Here is a 20485-nt window from a genome sequence, read left to right on the forward strand (position 1 = left end):
CTGGAAATCCCAATGAAATACCCTGGACCGTCGTCCATCGTCCATCGTCCATGGGACGTACCATTCTACGTGGCCATTGGTTCTGAAGTCTGGGGGTTTGAAGTGCATGGGAAAGAATCATGTACATTTCGCCACGGGCCCTGCGTTGCGGGATGTTTTGAATGCGATTGATTCTTCTGTTTCCAAAGAGAATGAATAAAAGGAGAACTCAGGTTTTGGAGCAAGATTTTATGGAAGGCTTATATCAGGTATGCGTGTGGACGCAGCGTTGCTGATCTATATTGACATTCAGAGGGCGTTGGCGGGCGGTGCCTGTTTTGGAGGAGCAAGAATGGAATCAATCTTTTGAAGGTGATAGAGGTAAACGTGGCTACAGGCATACACTCTGAAAAGGTTATAATACCTATGGAGCACTCTGATGTCCGTTGTTGAGCGGAGGAAGGGACTGAGCAAGGTTTGGGAGGGTGGCAAGTAATTCAGAAATTGCCGGAGGAACCGACGAAGAAAGGATATGAAAAGGAGGGGAGAGGGTGAATAGCAGAACTTGCTGTTTAGGCAGATGCTCTATAGTAAGCTATGCAATACCAACTTAGCCGATTTCTCTGACGGTAGAGCAGCATAGGGTCGACCGTGTCACAGTTAGGGCTAAGATTTAGCATCTGCCATCACATCTCCAACAATAAAGCCATAAGTAGTACTAAAATACACAGAAGCCGCGCAATGACTCAATTTCATGTATTATAGACGATAGTAGACCAAGAATATATACAATGAAGTAAGCACACAACCCAGTCAAGCGCCGTTTGACTTCATCCCATCAGGCACTAATTTGACATCAAAGTTCAGCTCAAGCCCAGCTTGTGGGTCACCCTTGCGCTCAATGAAATCGACAATCAACGATTCCTTCACGGCAAATACCGCGTCGCTCGTCAGATACGGGTCCTGTCGGTCGAATATCTGCGTCGTGAGAGGCCTGTACCCGTCGTGTGTTGCCTGCAGCAAAAACATTAGTATACATAACACGCAAAGCCACGATATCCTGAGCGCCCTTAGGCACAAACCTGAGGAGACGGTAGAACATACAATGATATGAATATGCGCCGGTCGGAACACATGCCTATCCATCAACTTCAACAGCATCCCTGCGGGCCCATCATCCGGCGCAGGATACGGCGTCGGCCGCAGACAATAGAACGAGTACCTCCCATTTTCATCAGTCCTGAATTTCCCGCGCAGGTTAAACTCCTCCTGCTCGGGATCCTGCTGCTCATACAGTCCATTCGTAGAAGCCTGCCACACCTCCACCACCGCGCCAACCAGCGGCTTTTTGGTGACTAAGTCCATCACTTGGCCAGCCATGTAGGCTATCTCGCCTTTACCGTCTTTCTCTTTCGGTGCTGTCTTGACGATGCTTTCGCCGTTTGAGCGGAAGGGGGTGTCAGCGCGAAAGAAGGGCCCTAAAATTGCGGTCGCCGTTGGTGCGTCGGTGGCTTCGTCAGCTAGTTTGAAGGTTATCTCGTCGACGAGGCTATCCATGTTTCAATCAACGCTTGTCCCTACAGGCTTGTACAGAAGTCCCGGTAAGGGAGGGGAGATAGATTTGACGTACGACTCAAGTCCGATTACATCGCAAACCATCTGTCCCTCGTTCCGCTTTGCGGTGCTCATCTGGCCGGCCCAGTTCATAAGTTGTACCCCAGCCATCCACTCGTCAACGGTGAGTTCGTTCTCGCGGGCGAAATCGTGTACATGCCGGATTAGCGAGGCCATGAGTTGTCGAAACCGCGGGTCGACATCCTTGCCCATAGCGTTGACGACATTGTCTGTGAATTTGGGATCGAAGCGGTGCGGAGTCATTCTGCTGATCTTAAGGAGGTTTGTTTTTACGGCGGTAAACTAGGAATAAAAGGGAGAATTGAGAGAATCAGTCTATGGGGAAGTGTTCAAGTAACCTTGTATCTTAAATAGACGGGTATAGAATGCCTGCAAATGCAACATACTGGATTTCGGGCACCCATACCCCTCATCAATAAACCTTATTACCTCGGTTCTAGCTGGAGAGCCCGCCGATCGTATGACTGTTAGAGAGGACAATGCATGACGTTCCCTTCCCGATATAGAGGAGAGTTCGCAGCAGTCCGATGGGTGCGCGGATAGGAGAAGAGCTTCGGCCAATCAGCACATGCTAAGTATGGATGGAAAAGTTGATAAGCACGGGAGATAGCGATGGTGATTCCTGACAAGAGCAGATAGACTTGAGAAGACACTGAAATATAGATGAAGAAGGCCGTACCGGGTGTCAGTGGCATTACAAGATCTTAACGCTGAAGCTCAGAGCTCTACTCAGCACCCACAGCTTCAGGAAGCTTCAAAGCCGCGCATGCATCGTGTGGGACCGAAATTCATAATACTTGTCCGAGTAGGGAATGGTCGGCGGTCAATCATTTGGAGTCCAACCGTCGGCAAATTTACTTCTTCAAAGTCACTCTGCAATCATTTATGGCCGCTGATTTCATGTTTAAAGTAGGCCTTAAGTTGTCCAAGGGTCACTGTCCAGGGAGATACCAGACGCTGGCATTATACCGGCAGCAGCAAGGAATTCCTATGCACCGGTCTTGACGTACAATCGGCAGTCATCCGACAACTCACGCACAGCACAACAACCCTAATTATCTTCGAAATATGAGTTTATTATTGGTTTAAAAAAAAAGGAGCTTACACAGTGTTCGGCCTGCAACGAGGGTAACAAAGCCATGTCCACTTCTGCACGTTGACTCATGTTTTTCCCGAAGTATATTGACTGCTTGAAGGGAGATCTGACCTTTATCCTGGAGACAGTCTGATCCATGGAGCCTATGGACCTTCTACTTTAGAGGTGCCAGCTCGCCCAACCGGAGACTGTCACTGTGCTGAGAAAAAATTAAGATGCAGTTTCAACCACTCACGAGGCTCAACAGTTACTGAACCAGTTATGCCCATTTTCCTCCGTTCAGCCACTAATTGCAGCGTACAATATTAGATGACGTATCAAGCTCATCCCTAGGGTTACGGGAGACCGCCCGTGACAGAATTCTATTGCTGTATAATAGCTGATTACGGGGTTCTTCGTTTGATATTCGCGGTAGCTGCCAAGTAAAGTCCCGTTGTTGCAATCATGAAAATGCCTGTTTGGACCCTACCCAGATTTAAATTTCTACACCGACGTGCTCTCTAAAGCTATATGTTCACCGCGCTAATGCCGTTTGTCCTGGGGCTTGTGGTAACCATGATCTCTCCATATCTATGGACTCTCTCGACTATGATATCCAGTATGCTAAAGAGGCGTTCCGTTAAACAGATCATGATACACCGTGTTTTGGCCACCAAACGGGCCTCCTTCTCATCCACGCAGCCATGTCTGGGACGCTGGTTCTGCTTTAGGTTTTAGTCAGCCGACTCTCTGGACTCCGTTAACAAACTTGAAGATGATTCGTACCACCCTGGAGGAAAGTTATGTTGGGTATATGCTCTCTTGTATGATCCGAGTGTCCATTCTGTTTTCTCCGAACCAGCGTTCACTAATACAACTTCACAAGAAGGCAAACTGATCCGGAGCAAACCTTCTGGCAGCAATAACTTGGTATGGCGAAAGCGCAAGATATCCATTTGTTAGGCTCAACATCAGCCTTCCTGTTCTCTCATCGCAACCATCTCTTCTTTCTGGGCCCTCAGTTCTCTCTCTAGCGGATGCTGCGTCGCATTGATCTTTTGCAAACCCTTAATAGCCTCGTCGCAGTATTGAATGCTCTCATTAAGTCTTCCCGGAAGCTTATAACATTTCGCAAGCTCAATCATCGCACCCAGCCGGACTGGATGAAAGTCTCCCCTATAAGAAGAAATGTGGCCGTCGCTTTTCCATCACATCAAGGAGTGTTGATTCAGCCTCGGCAAATCTAGATTGGTTGGTGAGGAGTGTTCCTAGTAAGACTTTCGCCATAAGGGTCCTTATGTAGCTGTCGCCGAGGTTGCGCTCTGCAATAGAGAGTCAGCTGCGTAGGATATCTTCCGCCTTGGTGTGTTGACCAAGGGCATTTGTGATTCATGCTAATCTTGCCAGGGATAGAAGCGTGTATGGGTATTCCTTACCTACCTTTTTCGTTCGAATGTCGAGCACTTGTTGCACCGTCTCCAATGGCTCACATAGCTCTTCTTCCATCTGCGCCGCAAGCAGGGCGAGGTCCTCTTGCACGATCAAAGTCTTCACATGCGTTGTCCCGAGTACCTTGCTCATGCCGTGTGATGCTCGCTTGAGTAGTGACTTTGCTTCATCGAGGTTCTCGTAGAATTTGGCCTTGGTACGACCGAGATTGCCCGTGGCCGTTAGGGTATCTTCGTTGTCTATCCCCTTGAGCCTTATTAGCCCGTCGACGGCCTCTTGGTGTAGCGTTTTAGCATTGGTGTATCGACCTTCTTGCCATCTTGTCTGGCCCAGAAGATCCTTCGTCATAAGAGTCTCGTGGGCATTGGAGCCTAGCAGAGTGAACAAGCCTGCAAGACAGCTTGCTGTAATTCTGCAGCCTCATCCTCACGCCCTTGATTCCGATAGGTCTTGCTAATGCCAGTGTTATCCGCCGCGTTGAAAGATGATCCAGACCCAAGACACGGTGCGTATAATCTATCAAAGCGAGCTGGAGCTTTCCCGCGTCCTTCTAACGTCAAGACTGAGCAAGCACGAGGCTGAACTTTGCATGGCGTAGGGCTGGGTCGCTGTTAAACCTCAATCCCGGTCTAGGCCACTGGATAAGACCATACCAGCGACGTGTTCTGGTCGCCCGGATTGTCTGATCGATGACTTCCTGACACGCCTGCAGGTGGTCTACATGAGCAAGTACATCCCTCCGAAAGAGTTCTTCCTCTTCACTTTCACGGAGCGGTGGGAGGAGAATGGACTGACCGAGCACTACCGCTGCAACATGAGCCCAGACGGCCTGCTCTGCAGTGCTCATGCTTGGTCTCTCCTGCGCCCATCTATGTACAAATTGATGTATTGAGTAGGTGCCGATTAAATCGCCATGTGTGATTAGAGACATTCGAGCAAGCTCTCTAAGCGCGTATCACACTCTCGACTCGTCAAAGTCAGCAGCTGACGTCTCGCGCAAACACAGTGGCAGAGCAGGCGGGCTGCGACCTCTCATGGCAAACGTCAGGATGGAGAGACGCAGGTCTCTACACCTCTGGAACCAGGTTAATGATTGCTACAGGTTTTCCTGGCCTTGGGCTTCTCGTGCTTCTTTCTCAATTGATAGGTTGAGTACAGACCTTTTGAGAATGTCGAAGCGAATGACCTTGGAGGAATAGACGTAAACGCAGGTACCGGTTGGTAGGTAATTAACCACGGTACGGGTTCTGACTCTTGGCCCGTCACTGGCTTTATATTGTCTACAAGAAGCAGACAAAAACAGCCATCTCCACCCTATTGCACATGTAAGAGAGCTGGGTTCGCCTCTTACTTAATAGGTTTATTTCTCAAGATCTATATAATGGCTAAGTTGAATTTTACTCTTTCACCTCCGCCAAGGTAGCGACAGTTGAGAGCAAAGGCTAATTGGTGCTATGGAAGGTTGCCTAACGAGTCAATTGAAGCGGATAGAAGAGAATGGCATGCAGAAACAAGTTGGGGCAGACTAGGACTATCGTCTATGCCCCAAACCCCAGAACTAGCGACCCCTGCCTCAACAATCCCAGCCAAGGATGATGCAATGCTATTATGGAGATGAGGCAAAGTTTAAGTTACTTGATTGAGTGCAGCAGCCAAGGCCATATTTAGGCAGTGCATTGTATGCCCCTATTTGCTGCTGTCGGTCCGCGCACGCCATCCCGTTGTCGGATTGCCTCTCTCTTGATCTAATCTCTTGCACCGTTGGAGCTCGCGATTGCGCCATTGGGGCACCTGCAGACCTCCACAACTCGTTTGCGACCAAGTACCTGGTAGCAGTCCCTTGGCCATGGTAAGGCTGGGTATAAAGACCCCCCACCTGCATCCATTCTTCAACATCTCCACGTAGCACCACCCTAGAGTATTGCCTCCGCCAAAATGGCGACAGTTGAGAGCAAGAGTCCAATTGACGATGTAGAAAAAGCGCCTAGCGAAGCAAGCGATGAGGAGAGAAGACGCGAATTCCTCTCGTCGTTCACGCCGGAGGATGACAAGCGGATTATGAACAAGGTCAACAGGCGGTTTCTCTGGCTGATCGGCGTTATTTATGTTATCAAGACGGTACGTCGTCTATTCTCAGGTTGGGACGAAGACTGACTGGTCAGATCGACTATACCAATGCCGCAGCCGTCAAGGTACTGCAGGTCGGTGAAGAGCGCAATGTGCTGTCGGAGCTGAAAATGACCACGAACGAATACAACTGGGTCCAGTCGATCTACTTTGTATGCAGCCCGTTATATCGTGGAGTGCATTCTGCTGATGCCGAAATAGATAAGCTACATCGTGTTCGAAGTTCCCAGCAACCTGCTGCAGAAGCGGCTCACGCCGCGTCTCTGGCAGTCGCGGATCATGCTTACCTGGGGCATCGTCCTCGCTTGCCATGCAGCTGTGCAGAACAAGCACGCGCTCTACGCCCTGCGTTTTCTTCTAGGGTTGTGCGAAGCTGGCATGTTTCCTGGTATTGCGGCGCAGCTCTGCGGGTGGTATCGCAGCGACGAGATGGCGACGCCCATCATGTGGATGTTTGGGTTCCAGAATACATCAGGGATTATTGGGTCGCTCATTACTTATGGCATCTCCTACATGAATGGGTTACAGGACTTGAGTGCCTGGCGATGGTGCGTCTGTTTTCGCTTCGACACTAGCAAAAAGGAACTAATAAGCTGGACAGGGTATATCTCCTAGAAGGCCTCTTCACCATCGCCTTCTCCGGTGTAATCTTCCTCGTCCTTCCGGACTGGCCTAAATCAGAGCGCACGAAAAAGTGGCTCACTGAGCGAGAGCAGGAATATGTGGAAACACGCCTGTCCGAGAACGCTCCAAAGGAAAGTGACGCCAGTTTCGACAAGGGCGAGGTGATTGCAGCTCTGAAGGATCAGAGGACTTATTCGTTCATGATCTCGCAGATCCTCATCAACTTTGCAGGATACGCATTGAGCTGGCAGCTGCCTACCATTACGACAAGTCTTGGCTTCGCAGGTCTGCCGCGAAACCAGCTGCTCAATATTCCTCCAGCCGCGGCGTCGGTTCTTGCCATCATCTTCTCTGGATGGTTCCTGAAGAGGGCGTATATGACTCGACCAGCGTATATCATGTCCGTGATCATTGGGCCGATGCTGCTCTTCTTCATCCTGTTGGCGGTTCTGGACAACAAAGTCGGAATATACATCGCCTGCGTCTTCGGGACAATGTTCTATGCAGTCTATTTTATCCCTTTCTGGGCTTGTATGTCTCCCTTCTTTCCCCTGTCATGTCAACGGCTATTCTACAGAACCAGCAACTCACGAAACCATAGGGCGGAGTTCGTCCCTGAAAGGTATGACCGGATCTGCATTCACACTCGCCTTCCAGTCCTGTGTTGGCCAAGTCGGCGGTGTAATTGGGCCACAGCTCTTCCAGTCGCGCTTCGCATACAACGGATACAAGACGCCATTTGCGATCTGCGCCGCCGTGGTTGGGGTGGCATGGTTGACGAATGGGTGGACGTGGTGGCTGACGCGGAACGTCGAGTACGATGTCATGCGCGTAAGGCGGTTGCGGATCAAGGAGGAGAAGCAGGGCCGGATCTACGCCGGCGAGGATGTCCAGGTCTATAAGGAGCGGCAGTTCTACGATGGGATGGGGAGGAAGAAGGAGCAGCTGGAGGTGTAGAGCAGTCTTGGAATTGACGCGCCATACATTACGTGCCCTACGCAAGGAGTGCTGAATGATCAACCAGGGATACCTGCAGGTGATATATAGACCCATAGAAGTACCGTTTCCTCAAGGGCAGCGCAGTCCCCTTGTACCCCACTCCTAGCTGGACTAACAAGACTAGCTATGGATTGACTAATGGCGGGCACTGAGCCGAGACCTAATGCGGGGGCTAGCCATTCAGGCCGAGGTTGGCGTGCTCGATTTTCTCGTCATTAGCTGCAAACCACTGGCTGGATCTTGTTTGACCGTTCTTTGGAGTCGAGACTAATTACAAATGACACGAGTCTCGGGAGTCGGCACGCATCTCCAATCGTATATAAACCCTGCTCTGCTTTGCCTGTTACAGCACTGGGCTGATACTGGCCTCCATTTATCGACCCAAATGAGGCAGAGCAGATACCGAGCTCTTAGTCATAAATAATGGCTTCCACCTCTACAGAGAACGGTCCAGAAAAGGCGTCTGCCACTGCGACTATAGCTCTCAATGAACCGCCAGCACCAGCACCAGCACCATCACATCCAGCCAAAGAAGGCGGACTCCGTGGCTGGCTACAGGTTCTCAGCACCCTCTTCATTCTATTCAACATTTGGTCAGTCTCCTAGATTTTATCTGGCGCGGTGACTCCCTTCTGACCCATCTGCTAGGGGGCTAGCCTTCGCCTTCGGCTCCTTCCAGAGCTTCTATGTGCTCGACTTCCTCCCCTCAACATCAACATCCGCGATATCATGGACGGGAACCATCCAGTCCTGGCTTCTCATAATGGGCGGTCTTGTCTCAGGCCCGCTTTTCGATCTTGGGTACTACGTCCACCTCATAAGCATCGGCTCCTTCCTGTCTGTCTTTGGGATTATGATGCTCTCGCTAGCTACGAAATATTACCAGATCCTGCTGTCGCAGGGAATCTGCGCTGGACTCGGGTTTGGACTACTCTATATCCCTAGTCTGACGATTGTTAGCCGGACCTTTGTGCGGAAACGCGCATTGGCATTGGGAATCGCGACGGCGGGTGCGCCCGCGGGGGGCGTGATTTATACGCTCATGTTTGAGCAGCTGCTGCCGCGCGCGGGTTTCGCGTGGACAGTGAGGATAATCGGGTTTGTGATGCTGGGACTGTTCATCGCCGCAGGAGTCATGGTCTCGTTCACTGCGGACACAGCGAAACCCAGCCAGGCTCGGAGACCGGCAGTTGGAAAACGGCAGCTGTTCGATACGGCAGCCCTGAAAGACCTCCCTTTTTGGTCCTATACGCTCGCAAACTTCTTCCTCTATCTCGGCTACATGTCCCCATTCTACTACATCCCGATCTATGCGGAGACCAAGCTACATACCTCGCGGTCAATGGGGCTCTACATTCTGATCATCTCTCAAGCATCTTCTATAATTGGACGCGTAGTTACAACAGCCGTCGCGCATTACTTTGGCGCGATGGTGCCTTGGATTATCACTGGTATTGCTAGCGGCGTGCTCTGTATGGCCTGGATCAGTGCAACGACCCTGGCACGCTTTATCCTTTTTGCTGCTTTCTACGGTATACTTCTCCCCGAGCCCTAGTATCTGTGTACTCGCGGAAAGCTAATGCAATTATAGGCGGAATATCTGGCGCCCTGGTCCCCCTTCCACCCAGCGTCTTCCCGCACATCTGCCCCGATTCGTCGGCTCTAGGTGCGTGGATGGGGATGGCGCAGAGCATCACGAGCTTCGCAACGTTGATAGGAGCGCCAATTGCGGGTGCCTTGGCAGATCTGGGATCGAGGGGCAGCGAGGATCTGAATTTCGTTAATGTCCAGCTCTGGTGCGGCATTCTGATGGTTGGCGGTGCGGTACAGTTACTTGGACTTTGGTGGTTGTTGTGGAGGCTCAGGGGGAAGAGGGGGCTTTTTTGAGCATATTCTTCGGCATATCGCGTCATATTTTATGTTTTTGCATTGGATTATTATCAGCATCAGCATCAGCATCAGCATCAGCACCACGCTGACATTACGATTGAGGATCCGAGCATAGCCCACTGGAGTTAATGATCAGACTATCGATACCAAAACCACGCCTCCCCATTGCTCTTGTACTCAGTCCCGCCGAGGCCTCCATCTATATCCAACGCTGTGCACATGGTATAACCATGCTCCTCGAAGCACTGCATGAGGTCCAGCAAGATCAGTCGGCACTGCACTGCGCCCTTGGCGCCGGTCTTTGTCCACGGGCTCCCCTTGAACTTGAGCTCGAAGTTTCCCGAGACGAAGTCTTTGTTGCATTTCTCGATACGGTCGCCAAAAGAGGCCAGTAATAAGGTTGTAAGCTCGGCAGGCGCATTAAGCAGGTGCAAGAGATCGGCTGAGTCGAACGAGACGCAGAGCCATGAGCGTGATTCCGGGTGTTGCCGATGGAAGACTAGGCTGTCTAGTCGTCGACAATCAGTACACATCCTAGACCAGCGAATTTCGATAGATAAGGAGACGGAAACGCACCACCCTGCCCATAACTCTGAGAATCGCCCCGACCCATTTTACCCACCTTACCAGCCGGAAGCACAACCCAGCCCTCCTTCGCGAACGCGTTCAAAAGACCCATAATCGTCACCCTGATGGCGGCCTTTTCGCCGTCAAAGCTGTATCCGAGTGGATTTCCCTTCAGTTTGAATTGCACACTCTCGTCGAAATTCTGCGTCTTCTGGATTCCCTTTGGCCATAACCTGGTAATCACTTCGGACGCGATCACTATTAGATGGTCAGGAAACCTAATGAAGCGGAGTTTGTCCGAGTCGCCGAGTGAGAGCATGGCGAAAGAGCTGGAGGCATCGCCACCCTTTGGGCTGGTTTCTGTGGCAGTAGTATTGGAGAGGGAGATGGATACAGACGGTATTGAGGCGGTGGATGAGTGTGAGCTGGAGGGGCGGTCTAGAGCTGGGCCTACTAATGAAGCCGCCGTCAAGGTTGTTTCAGTGTAGGCTGGCGGTTGGTCGTAATGCATGGTGGATTTTTCTGGCTGGTCGATATACGCCATTAGGTAGTGTTAGAGACTGTGAAACTGGATTGAAGCGAGTATGATGGCTGGCTTGGACCTATTCTAGCAAAATTTAGGGCTGGCTTGCGTGCTGTAGCAAGTAGTAAAGGTGTCAGTGGCCAGGCTGTGGAAGGAGATAGGTACAGCAGCTGATAGATCGTATTTATAGGCCACCCTTTGTTTATTATTCTGCCTGATACTAAGGCAATCTGGCTCAGCCACTATCATCCCTGCTGGTTCTCTAGTGAAAACGGAGTACTACAGGCGGCTGATAGGCCGCAACCAGTCAGAGAAGCTTGCTTGCTAGTGACTGCGCCACAGAGGGCGTGCGGACTAAGACGCCCATACTCCTGAGCCTTACCGGGAAGATTGAAAGCGCGAATTACAAGTCGTTCTGCACTATTAACCATTGTGCCTTGGTGGGTGTTTCGCACCCAACGGTTGGGAGGACAAGGCTCTACATGAATCGCGAGAGAAGACGAGGGGTAAGACCACGAAGAGCACTGACTCCTTAGATATACAGGTGCCCATAAAAAAGAACTAGCTGCTTCTGATGTTTATATAAAAGTCTTCCCCACAGGGCTGATAGTGCGCCTACTCTTTTTTGGGCGGGTAGATCTCAGCCCTACATGTCGGAAACTCTCAAGGAAGCACGGTCTGTGGAGATAAGCTCAGCACGACTGCCCGTCCTTTGGTCGAGATAATTCTGGCTGCAATATAATTATTATTAAGATATCTATCTCCTGGTAGTTTTGCTCGGTTGGCGCTGGCCTTTAGTGCTGGGTTCCTTCACCAACCCTCTGGAGCCCTGCTTCCCCAGATACTGCGGCGACAATGGCAATCGCACCTGCTTGCCTCTCTTGTAGATTAAGTACTAGGATAATGGCTGAGCCAGCCAGTATAACCAGGAGGTACCTTCGATCTATATCATGACCTTTCAGGTACTTGTCTTCCGTATGTGTCTTTCCTAGTGATAGCAGTCAGCTATTATGTCTATCCTAGAGAACATCTCGAAGTACTGTTATCATAGAGAACATCATATTGATATTACGGCTGCGGCCTCCTCTGGCAAAGGCATAACAATAACTGCTGACAGTGCCCTGAAAGGGGTGTAAAGTGAGTTTGTATGACTCCGCCTGAAAAGTGCTGTTCGTCGGCAGCAAGTTTACTGCTACATGTAGTAACCAACTGATGTATCTAGTTTATTACTTAGGTTACCCAGGCGTGGTTGAGTCAGAGCCGGATATTTGTCCAGCCCTTTGCGTCCCCACGCGTGACATTGGTCTTCCCCGCACATTGGGTCTCTTGACAGTGAGCCGAGTGTTTCCGATCGCACTTTAAAAAGCTGACAGCTGATCGGGCTGGACCGACTCACTGAGCAGTCTAGCCCTGTCCAGTAGCTGTGAACGCTGCCTCTAATTGGGTGGCATTTGCAGATCTCCGGCATCGTTGGCCTGGTCTCGGCTAAGGATAGTCATAGCCGAACTCCTCTATTATCCAGCACTGTCTCGCAAACTTGCTTGGATGGAAACCTCCATTGGCTCAAGTATCAAGATGATGCAAATAGACCTCGCAGACGACCAAGACGAAAGACAGAGGAGACTCCAAGAATGGGACAGTGACGACGACCCGGGGAATCCGCGCAACTGGTCCACGCTGAGAAAGACTCTGACAACGACCGTCATCGGCTTGATTGGGTTCGCAACCACTGTCAATGCCTCCATCTATTCTTCTGGTCATGAGCAGGTCAAAAGAGACTTCAATGTGTCAACGACGGTCTCTCTGCTTCCGCTTTCGGCATACTCCCTGGGACTGGCATTTGGACCGATGATCTCCTCTCCACTCTCTGAGACATTCGGCCGCAAATTCGTTTACCTCCTTACCCTTCCGATGGTGGATCTCTTCACGCTCGGTGTCGGGGCGTCGCAGGGGATCGCTTCGTTGATAGTGTGCCGCTTCGTCGCCGGCGTCTTCGCAGCACCGGGCGTCTCAGTGGCAGCGGCGACAATTACTGACTACACACCCCCTTCTAGGAGAGTCATTCCGCTGGGGATCTACTACGCAATCCCGACAATAGGAAGCTCAATGGGTCCCTTGATCGGTTCATTTGTGGTCGAGCAGCGCGGCTGGCGATGGACGGCATGGACACCGCTCATCATGGCGGCAGTCGTCCATCCGCCAGCCATCTTCATCAGAGAGTCATATAAGCCGATCCTGTTGCAAAGGCGCGCAGAGAAACTGGGTGGCGAAGGTGTCCTGCCTGTGCAGCGCCAAACTGCAATGCAGCTCTTTAAAGAATTCGTCACCTCGACCATCGTCCGCCCGCTCCATATGCTCTTCACCGAGCCCCTCGTCGGCTTCATCTGCCTCTACTGCGGCTTCCAGTTTGCCCTGCTCTACACCTTCATCGTCGCCAGCCCGCGCGTTTTTGCAGACGTCTACGGCTTCTCCCCTTCTGGTCAGGGCCTCTCCTTCCTAGGCATGGTAGCCGGCTGCATATGTGCACCTCTAGTCCTCTTCACAGTCGACCGGATTGTGCAGCTAAATCCTACCCTCCGAATCCGAAATAACAACACTGAGGGCGGCGGATCGCCCCCAGAGCTCAAGCTCTACACAGCCATGTTTGGCTCTCTCATCCTCCCCACCGGCCTCTTCCTCTTCGCCTGGACGGCGAAACCGCACATCCACTGGATGGCCCCCATTGTAGCACAAAGCCTGACATTCCTTGGCAGTATGCTTATATACATCCCCTGTAACTTCTACATGCTTGACGTGTATGGGTCTAAATACGGGGCGTCTGCAAGTGGGGCGTCAAGCTTGACAAGGTATACCCTTTCCACTGCGTTCCCGCTGTTCGTACCGCAGATGTACGACGCGCTGGGGGTGGACTGGGCGACTAGTCTTCTGGGATTTCTAGCTACGGTGATGGCGCCGATTCCGTGGGTTTTCTTCTACAAGGGGCCAGGGTTTCGGGCGCGTAGTGGGTATGAGCATGGGACGTAGATATCGTCAATTCTGATACGGGTAGTGGTACTGGGGTTTGCATAGTGCGATTAGAATAGATACTAGCGTATGATCTCCACTCAGTAGACAAATATCTCCTCTCTGGCCTAGCCTTATCTGTTTTGAATAAGATCTCACATACTTCTTTAGTTCCCAATTTCGGCAGAAAAGTGTCGCTGTAGGACCGTCAGTGTTCTTCTTGAATCAGTAGATAAACCTTAGTTTCTTGTCGGACACTATAAGTAGCCCAAATGCAACCGATCAGCATATACATTACCCTTGGTTGGAGATTAAACACCAGACAATGGCTGGATTAGCCCTCTTATGACCCATTAACTCACGAGTCTCAGAATAAACAGTAAGCCGAAAAGAGATGTGCGAGGCTCTGGCAACGCAATTCGATCAAAACATCATTTCAGAGTGATGAGACCTTGTAAAACAATCGAGACAGACTTGGAGATCTCCACGCTCTACACTATTAGCTCTCATTTTGAACTCCAGCCTCACAACGAAACGGAAGAAGGGACAAGTATCACGGAATTAAGATTATGCTGCAAAACAAGTAGCTATCTTTCCTAAGGCCAGGCTATTGCTCAGTGTTCAAATGCATTGAAGGAGTTGTGAAGTCTTCAGCCTTTGGCGTCGAACTCAGCCCCAGAAGCGAGCGTCCCTGGGACAAGTCTAGACTAGTTCTGGTCCAATTAACTTGCTGCTGATGCTTGAAATAGTTTACATTATCCCACGCAGCCTAAAATTAGCCAAGGAAAACGTCGCCAAGGGCCAGCCGTTCGGGCGTGCGTGCATGGCAGCCTCGTGGATTTCCTAAATAGGGCAGCGCTGGGCCAACAAACGTGGGCGATATTGCTTAATCTTTAGCCGTGCATTGGGGTCGGATTAGTGGATTGTAAGTCCTGATAGTAAGGTTACCTAGAACTATTAGCATGAGTAGAGGATTGCTATTTGAATCAGGTTCGCAGGACATCTGAGGACGCAGGGTATAAGAACATCGCCGGGTCCATCCTCTGCAAGGTTCGGCTCCGTTCACTCCAATCATTCTTACAGCTACATCTTGAGCCCTATCTGCCTGCCTATTAACAAGGCTACTCTATCCGAAATGACCGCACCACACCGCCGTAAACCAATCCCCCAGCCTCATGGCCGCTCTCACTCTCATCCTACCGCTATTTCCCATCCCCATCCTCACTCCCCAGCGCCGGCATACACCAGACCTGCTCAACCCCGTGCACCACAGCAGATGGCATACCATCCTCCTCAGTCTCTGGCCCATGGTACTCCAGCTCCAGCACGGTCTCGCTCCCACTACCTCCCTCATCCCCGCTCGGCTCCAGCGCAAGCAAGACAACTCTCCCACATTCAAACAACGCAGCGCCACCACGGCCAACAGTTGAAACAGCACACCACTCAGATATCGCAGCATGCAAATACAATGAAGTCCCAAGCGAAGCTAAACCAAAGTGCCCAGAAAGAGAACGCGCAGATAGCAAAGAGCATGCAGAAACAATTCGCAGCACAGCAAAAAACATTCAACAAGCACGCCAATGCACAACAAAGGGCTTTTGATAAGCAATCTGCTGCGCACCAGAAGCACTTCGAGAAACAGAATGCTGCCCTTGCAGCTCAGTATGAGAGAGACCGCGCCGCAATGGACCATGAAATGGAACAGATCCGGCATGCTGATGCGCAGAGGCAGTATGAGTACGAGCAATATATGTGGTATAAGTCACAGGCGCAGGTGGAGCAAGACAGGAAAGATTGGGATAAGACTGTTGCAGGTGTTGTTGCAGGAGCGGCACTTGGGGCTGCGGCCGGTGCAGCAGCGGGGGTTGCATGGGAAAGGGAGCAGTGGGAAGAGCAGCGATTGCAAGCTGAAGCTGAGCGGCAGGAAGATTCGAGCGAACTAGAGCCATCTGACTATGAGTATGAGAGCAGGAACGAGGGGTATCAGACTCAGAGTTTGGGGTATGACAACGGCAACTCGGGGTATAACGACAGTGGGTATGAGCAGCAGCAGCCGTATACATCTCTCGACTTTATGACGCAGAATAGGGATGGGAACGACGGGGATGACGACTGCTGCGATGGTTGCTGTGGAGGGAATGGGAATGATGACGACGATTGCTGTTGCTGAGATATATATCTGGTAGATTGGTTGAGGTCATTTATACACTTAATGATTATGGGATTCTGGGCAATCGATTTGTAGGTTTTCACTTTGAACTGCCCTAAGAGTCCATCAACTAGCCCTCCTGGACATACCCAGTTGCAGCATTTCGGGTCCTGGCAATGCCAATTCATGTTCGAGCCATTATTAATGGGAGGAATCTCCGCGCGCGCGTTGAAGTTATTACTAGCATATGTAGTGCTAATGCTCCAACTGTTAAGGGCAGGGCATATATTCTGTTTGGATACGTTCTGCTCCGCCATGATAACCAACTGTCATTTATGTCTTCAGTTAGATCTAACATACTTCAGTGGCCCGCGTAACGTATGTTCCGCGACGCTCATAGGTGCTGCAGAAGAGACAAAGGTAGCCTTGAAGGAATTGAGTACATTGGCCAGCATTTCCAGATATCTTCACTATTGTCAGTACAACTGCCGGTGCGAGATAGGCCAGAGCCCTAAGGAGTTTTCATTCACTGTGTCTTGTTATACTTATTCACTACTAAAAGTTCGGCTATGCAGCTCTTATTTTGTTCCTTCTCCCCTTTTCTTTAATCTCTGATTGTTTTTTTATCCTCTTTCTGGTCTGTTCTTGAAGCGGCTGATTGGATCTCTTGGGAACCATTCCGGTTCTTAACTGTTAGACTACTGAGCTGTCTAATCTTACCAGCCTTAAATTGATCACAATTATGTCTTACCCTACTGTTCGTCCCAGCCGCTTGACGGTCTTTAGCCGAGACGGCACACTTATCATCATCGTGCCCCTCAATCACGAGGCTGGAGCAGGCGAGCAAGGTGGACCAGGACAAGGCTCTCTACCAGCTCAGCCTCCTGCAGCCGGATTCCGCACATCAGCCGATCAATTGAAGCGTGTCTCGCCTCTAATGAACAGGGTCCTTACCACCTTAGAAGCTCAAACCATGTTACGTTCGCCGCGTGGGCTTGATTATGTGCTACCCAAGTACGATCCCGATCTCGTCCGGTTGTTCTTGACGATCCTTCACAACCCGCAACACCCCATTACGCCTCTTACCGACCTCCTTCAAATTGCAAAGCTCACTCAAATAGCAGCGTTTTTCGAATGCCCCTCTCTTATTGCCTCCCATGTTTCTGCGTGGCTATCGAGCAGAGACTCCGAACCGCCCAGAACCTATTGTCCCACCCTCATGGTTTTTGTGTCGATTTCGCTCCACCTCCACTTTGACAACATGTTCGCCAAGTACACTAGTATTGCAATCGCAGAGAGCCCTGGACAGATTACTTCCATGGGCGCTCCCATTTCTGGTGATGTCCTCGAAGATCTAAACCAGCGCCGGAATTGCTTCATCGGCGCCCATTTCGACGTTTTGCACAACACTCTTAACGTACTCCTTAAAGGGCCCCCAGGATGCACTGTAGATTGCGATTCTCGGATGTTGGATGCTCTGATGAACCAGATGAAACAGCATGGCCTCCTTCGACCCAAGCCAGCGGCGCCCTATAGCGGTCTCACTCACCGGCAGCTGGCCTCAACCATCGCTTCCTTCAAATGTCCGGCTGGAGTTGATATGGTAAACCATACGCGCCAGGGCTGTCGACACCTGTGCTTCTCCCGGCGGTTTGTTCTAGCAGACTGGACTATCTGGGGCCTCTCTGTGTCAGACTATGATCTACTCGGACACAGAAAACAGTCTTAACTTTGCCGCCTTCCCTCCAAAATGCGGCATTTATTTGGAGCTTACGAGTGCAACAAGCAGACTATGTGCCGTTTTGCTCATGGACTTGCAGTCTTCAACGAATTGCGGGTATGTCTAACTATCGTATCAACCTGCAATGTGCACTTGAATAGGTCAACTCGAATGGGTATGATATTTGGTCTTCTCTTTCTCACTGTGTCTCTTTTTCCCTTTCTTTGTGGAAGTTTTTCATTTGCGTTTCATTCGTAGGACGGGGGTTTGGTCTCTCCATACTTTGCGGCGGCAAATATGTTTTATAAACCCTGAAGGTGTAGAAGTGTTTCGTGAATTGAGAACAACAGGTTCCAAGTTAGCCAATTTATTAGTTGTCCCATTAATGTATGATGCAATGCTGAGCATTAACATATTGTCTTGCAAGTACGGGTTTTCTTTCTGCCTATGCTGTGAATCGCGCAAGGTGCTGATCGATTTCAGTTGTCTGTCGGCTATGGGTATCCCTCACCCACCCACTCCCCCATCTCAGTTTCTACCCACCGGTATTCTTAAAGGTATCAAGTCCTCTAGATATAGCTCACGTTCGTTCTCATGTTTGTTTGTTCGCGCTGGATTTCCACCAACTGCGGAGCATACTACCAAGTAATACTCACGAATGGTCGTTCGAGGTGGTATTGACGATTTCAGGCAGGTAGGCCAAGCAGTACATTGGGCGCTGAAAATGCCTTTCCCTTATAGGTAATGCTCATTGCCGCTTCATGTCCTGTCACTTTATTGCGAGGGCCATGACGGGCTTCGTTTAAGGCCGTTCTGGCATTAATTTCTGCTGCCCATGCACTATTCCATACCTCAGAAAAATACGCCCAAGCTTATGTCGCGCTCAGCGAACGCAGACTGGCACGGCTATCTCGGTTTTGTAGAATATTATGCACATGCATGAGCTGACAAAGTCTGCTTCAGCAATGCATGTTGATGGGGGTGATAGTGGGCTCACTAACTGGCTTTGACACATGGGTTTATGAACTCCGCTTCACATCCATGCTGTATTGGCGCAATGATTGTCCTTCTGACTGAAGCACCATTACATCGTTTGGACTTCTCTAGTGGGAAAGGTCCTGGGTGTGCCCACTCCGAAATAGACGCGATTCCATGCTTTTGTGAAGCGGAGCTCACGTAACCCGAACAGGTCCAAAGCCACCAGCTTAATTACCACCGGCTCATAGCAACTGTAGACCAAGAATGGCTGAGCACGTTCGTTAACCCTCAAACCTAACGGTAGGCCGCATCAATGCATATGCCGCCCTCGCAAAAAGAGCAGCCCGGTTGGCATCGTGCGCCGCGTCTTCTGAACCAGGGCTTCCAGTACCTGTGGGAGCAACGCGTAGATTCATCGCCGGGCTCAAACGGAGTGTGGAGCTTGACGCTAGATAAGTGGACATTCTCCGTCTATGAGTACAGCTCGGATGCGGAACAGTTTTGCGCGAAAGGTGACTGCGCCGGTAGGAGAACGTCGGAGACCGAGGGTGACACATAGCAACAAATGGCTTCTGAACGCCGCGGCTGCGGTGCATTCCTGTCTGCAGGACGTACTGGTGGATCTTCGGCGCGCATTGCATGGGGGACCCGGTTCTGGTCTGCCGGTATGTGTTCGGGACTGTAGAGGGCAGAGAGATTGACTGCGCATTTGCAGACGGAAGTGGAATTGTGATTGCTAGTATGAGTGTGCAGAGTAACGGCGGTAGGATGCCTAGGGAGATTGCGACACTTGCAGGCATGGTGCACTATTTACAGGACATGTGCAGAATAGGCTGGGCATCGAGGGCAGCATATAGGTTGAAAAGTCGTAATATGCCTATATGCACGAGATCGGTAGATAAAGGTTTAGAGGAAGGGAGGTTAGTGGTCAGTTTTCAAGCGAAATAGCTCTGCTCTGGACCCGAGACGTATATGGGAAGATGAGTGTTGAGTTAGGCGATGAATCATCTTATTATAGTTATATACCTTGACGACGTGATATAGCGGAGGTGCGGTACGTTTAGAGGCCAGGACAGACGTTATAGTGGCCGAGCAGAACTCCCTCACCTGGTACAGGGATTGGCGCTGAGAAAAGTATTACGCAGTCACCGAATGAAGCATATTCCGTATGATTCATGTGTCAATAGTAGGACAGCCTCGCGAACATGGAATAGGACTCTCGTAATGGTAAACTAGGAGACAGGACCGAATCGGCTGCATCAAGCTATAGATATAAAGACAGCAGACTTGAGACTGGTATATGGAACACAAAAGCACCACAATTTTCGGGGCTCTGTTGGCTGAAGTGAAGCAAACTATGCTCTCTAGTGCAGGAATAATGTTTTCAAGCCGTAGCATTCATGATTTTCGTGATCTGAGCTTGTTACGGAGAACAAACATTCATCAGTCAAGCAGGCGAACTTTTGATAATGCGGGCGAGTGAAGGGTCAACTACAAATGATTGAGAAATTCGAGTGTGCGTACGTATAGTTGGGGTTGAAATCCAACGAGCCATCGTTTCTACCCCATTTAATTGCTTCTTCTTGATACGAAAGGGGAATTGGCTGGAACAGAACAGCGATACTAGACTGCTCTCGAGGGTATATCCAATTGGACTGATTGCTTCTTGTTTACGGATATATTCATATAATATCTATGTAGGTTAGTTATTTACACGTATTGAACAATCACTACCGTCCACAGTTCATCTGCAGAAGCGGCTAACTC

The 20485-nt window shown here is 50.5% G+C and overlaps 8 protein-coding genes across 8 annotated transcripts, besides 1 other annotated feature; 5 read left to right on the forward strand and 3 right to left on the reverse strand.

Moving 5' to 3' along the window:
* Window positions 1–20485: part of a sequence feature (contig 1.168 1..229305(-1)) that runs on past both edges of the window.
* Window positions 793–1857, reverse strand: ANIA_08998 (intradiol ring-cleavage dioxygenase; the record flags this gene model as incomplete). The annotated part of the gene is made up of 3 exons (XM_677175.1): window positions 793–993; window positions 1084–1528; window positions 1610–1857. The coding sequence occupies 3 exons, from the start codon at window positions 1855–1857 to the stop codon at window positions 793–795; spliced, it is 894 nt and encodes a 297-aa protein (XP_682267.1).
* On the reverse strand, window positions 3661–4985 carry ANIA_08997 (uncharacterized protein; the record flags this gene model as incomplete). Its single annotated transcript, XM_677174.1, has 3 exons — window positions 3661–3807; window positions 4130–4509; window positions 4934–4985. 3 exons carry the CDS (start codon window positions 4983–4985, stop codon window positions 3661–3663), a joined length of 579 nt encoding a protein of 192 aa, XP_682266.1.
* On the forward strand, window positions 6074–7846 carry ANIA_08996 (uncharacterized protein; the record flags this gene model as incomplete). Its single annotated transcript, XM_677173.1, has 5 exons — window positions 6074–6256; window positions 6301–6417; window positions 6467–6813; window positions 6867–7420; window positions 7491–7846. 5 exons carry the CDS (start codon window positions 6074–6076, stop codon window positions 7844–7846), a joined length of 1557 nt encoding a protein of 518 aa, XP_682265.1.
* ANIA_08995 (uncharacterized protein) lies at window positions 8312–9443 on the forward strand (the record flags this gene model as incomplete). Its single annotated transcript, XM_677172.1, has 2 exons — window positions 8312–8481; window positions 8537–9443. 2 exons carry the CDS (start codon window positions 8312–8314, stop codon window positions 9441–9443), a joined length of 1077 nt encoding a protein of 358 aa, XP_682264.1.
* ANIA_08994 (uncharacterized protein) lies at window positions 9916–10856 on the reverse strand (the record flags this gene model as incomplete). Its single annotated transcript, XM_677171.1, has 2 exons — window positions 9916–10286; window positions 10355–10856. The coding sequence occupies 2 exons, from the start codon at window positions 10854–10856 to the stop codon at window positions 9916–9918; spliced, it is 873 nt and encodes a 290-aa protein (XP_682263.1).
* On the forward strand, window positions 12444–16041 carry ANIA_08993 (uncharacterized protein; the record flags this gene model as incomplete). Its single annotated transcript, XM_677170.1, has 5 exons — window positions 12444–13873; window positions 14243–14250; window positions 14621–14686; window positions 14769–14796; window positions 14862–16041. 5 exons carry the CDS (start codon window positions 12444–12446, stop codon window positions 16039–16041), a joined length of 2712 nt encoding a protein of 903 aa, XP_682262.1.
* Window positions 16763–17921, forward strand: ANIA_08992 (uncharacterized protein; the record flags this gene model as incomplete). Its single annotated transcript, XM_677169.1, has 3 exons — window positions 16763–17623; window positions 17737–17857; window positions 17902–17921. 3 exons carry the CDS (start codon window positions 16763–16765, stop codon window positions 17919–17921), a joined length of 1002 nt encoding a protein of 333 aa, XP_682261.1.
* On the forward strand, window positions 19032–19847 carry ANIA_08991 (uncharacterized protein; the record flags this gene model as incomplete). Its single annotated transcript, XM_677168.1, has 4 exons — window positions 19032–19242; window positions 19327–19383; window positions 19617–19638; window positions 19763–19847. 4 exons carry the CDS (start codon window positions 19032–19034, stop codon window positions 19845–19847), a joined length of 375 nt encoding a protein of 124 aa, XP_682260.1.

Source organism: Aspergillus nidulans, chromosome VII, assembly GCF_000011425.1.
Source record: "Aspergillus nidulans FGSC A4 chromosome VII".
Classification (NCBI taxonomy): domain Eukaryota; kingdom Fungi; phylum Ascomycota; class Eurotiomycetes; order Eurotiales; family Aspergillaceae; genus Aspergillus; species Aspergillus nidulans.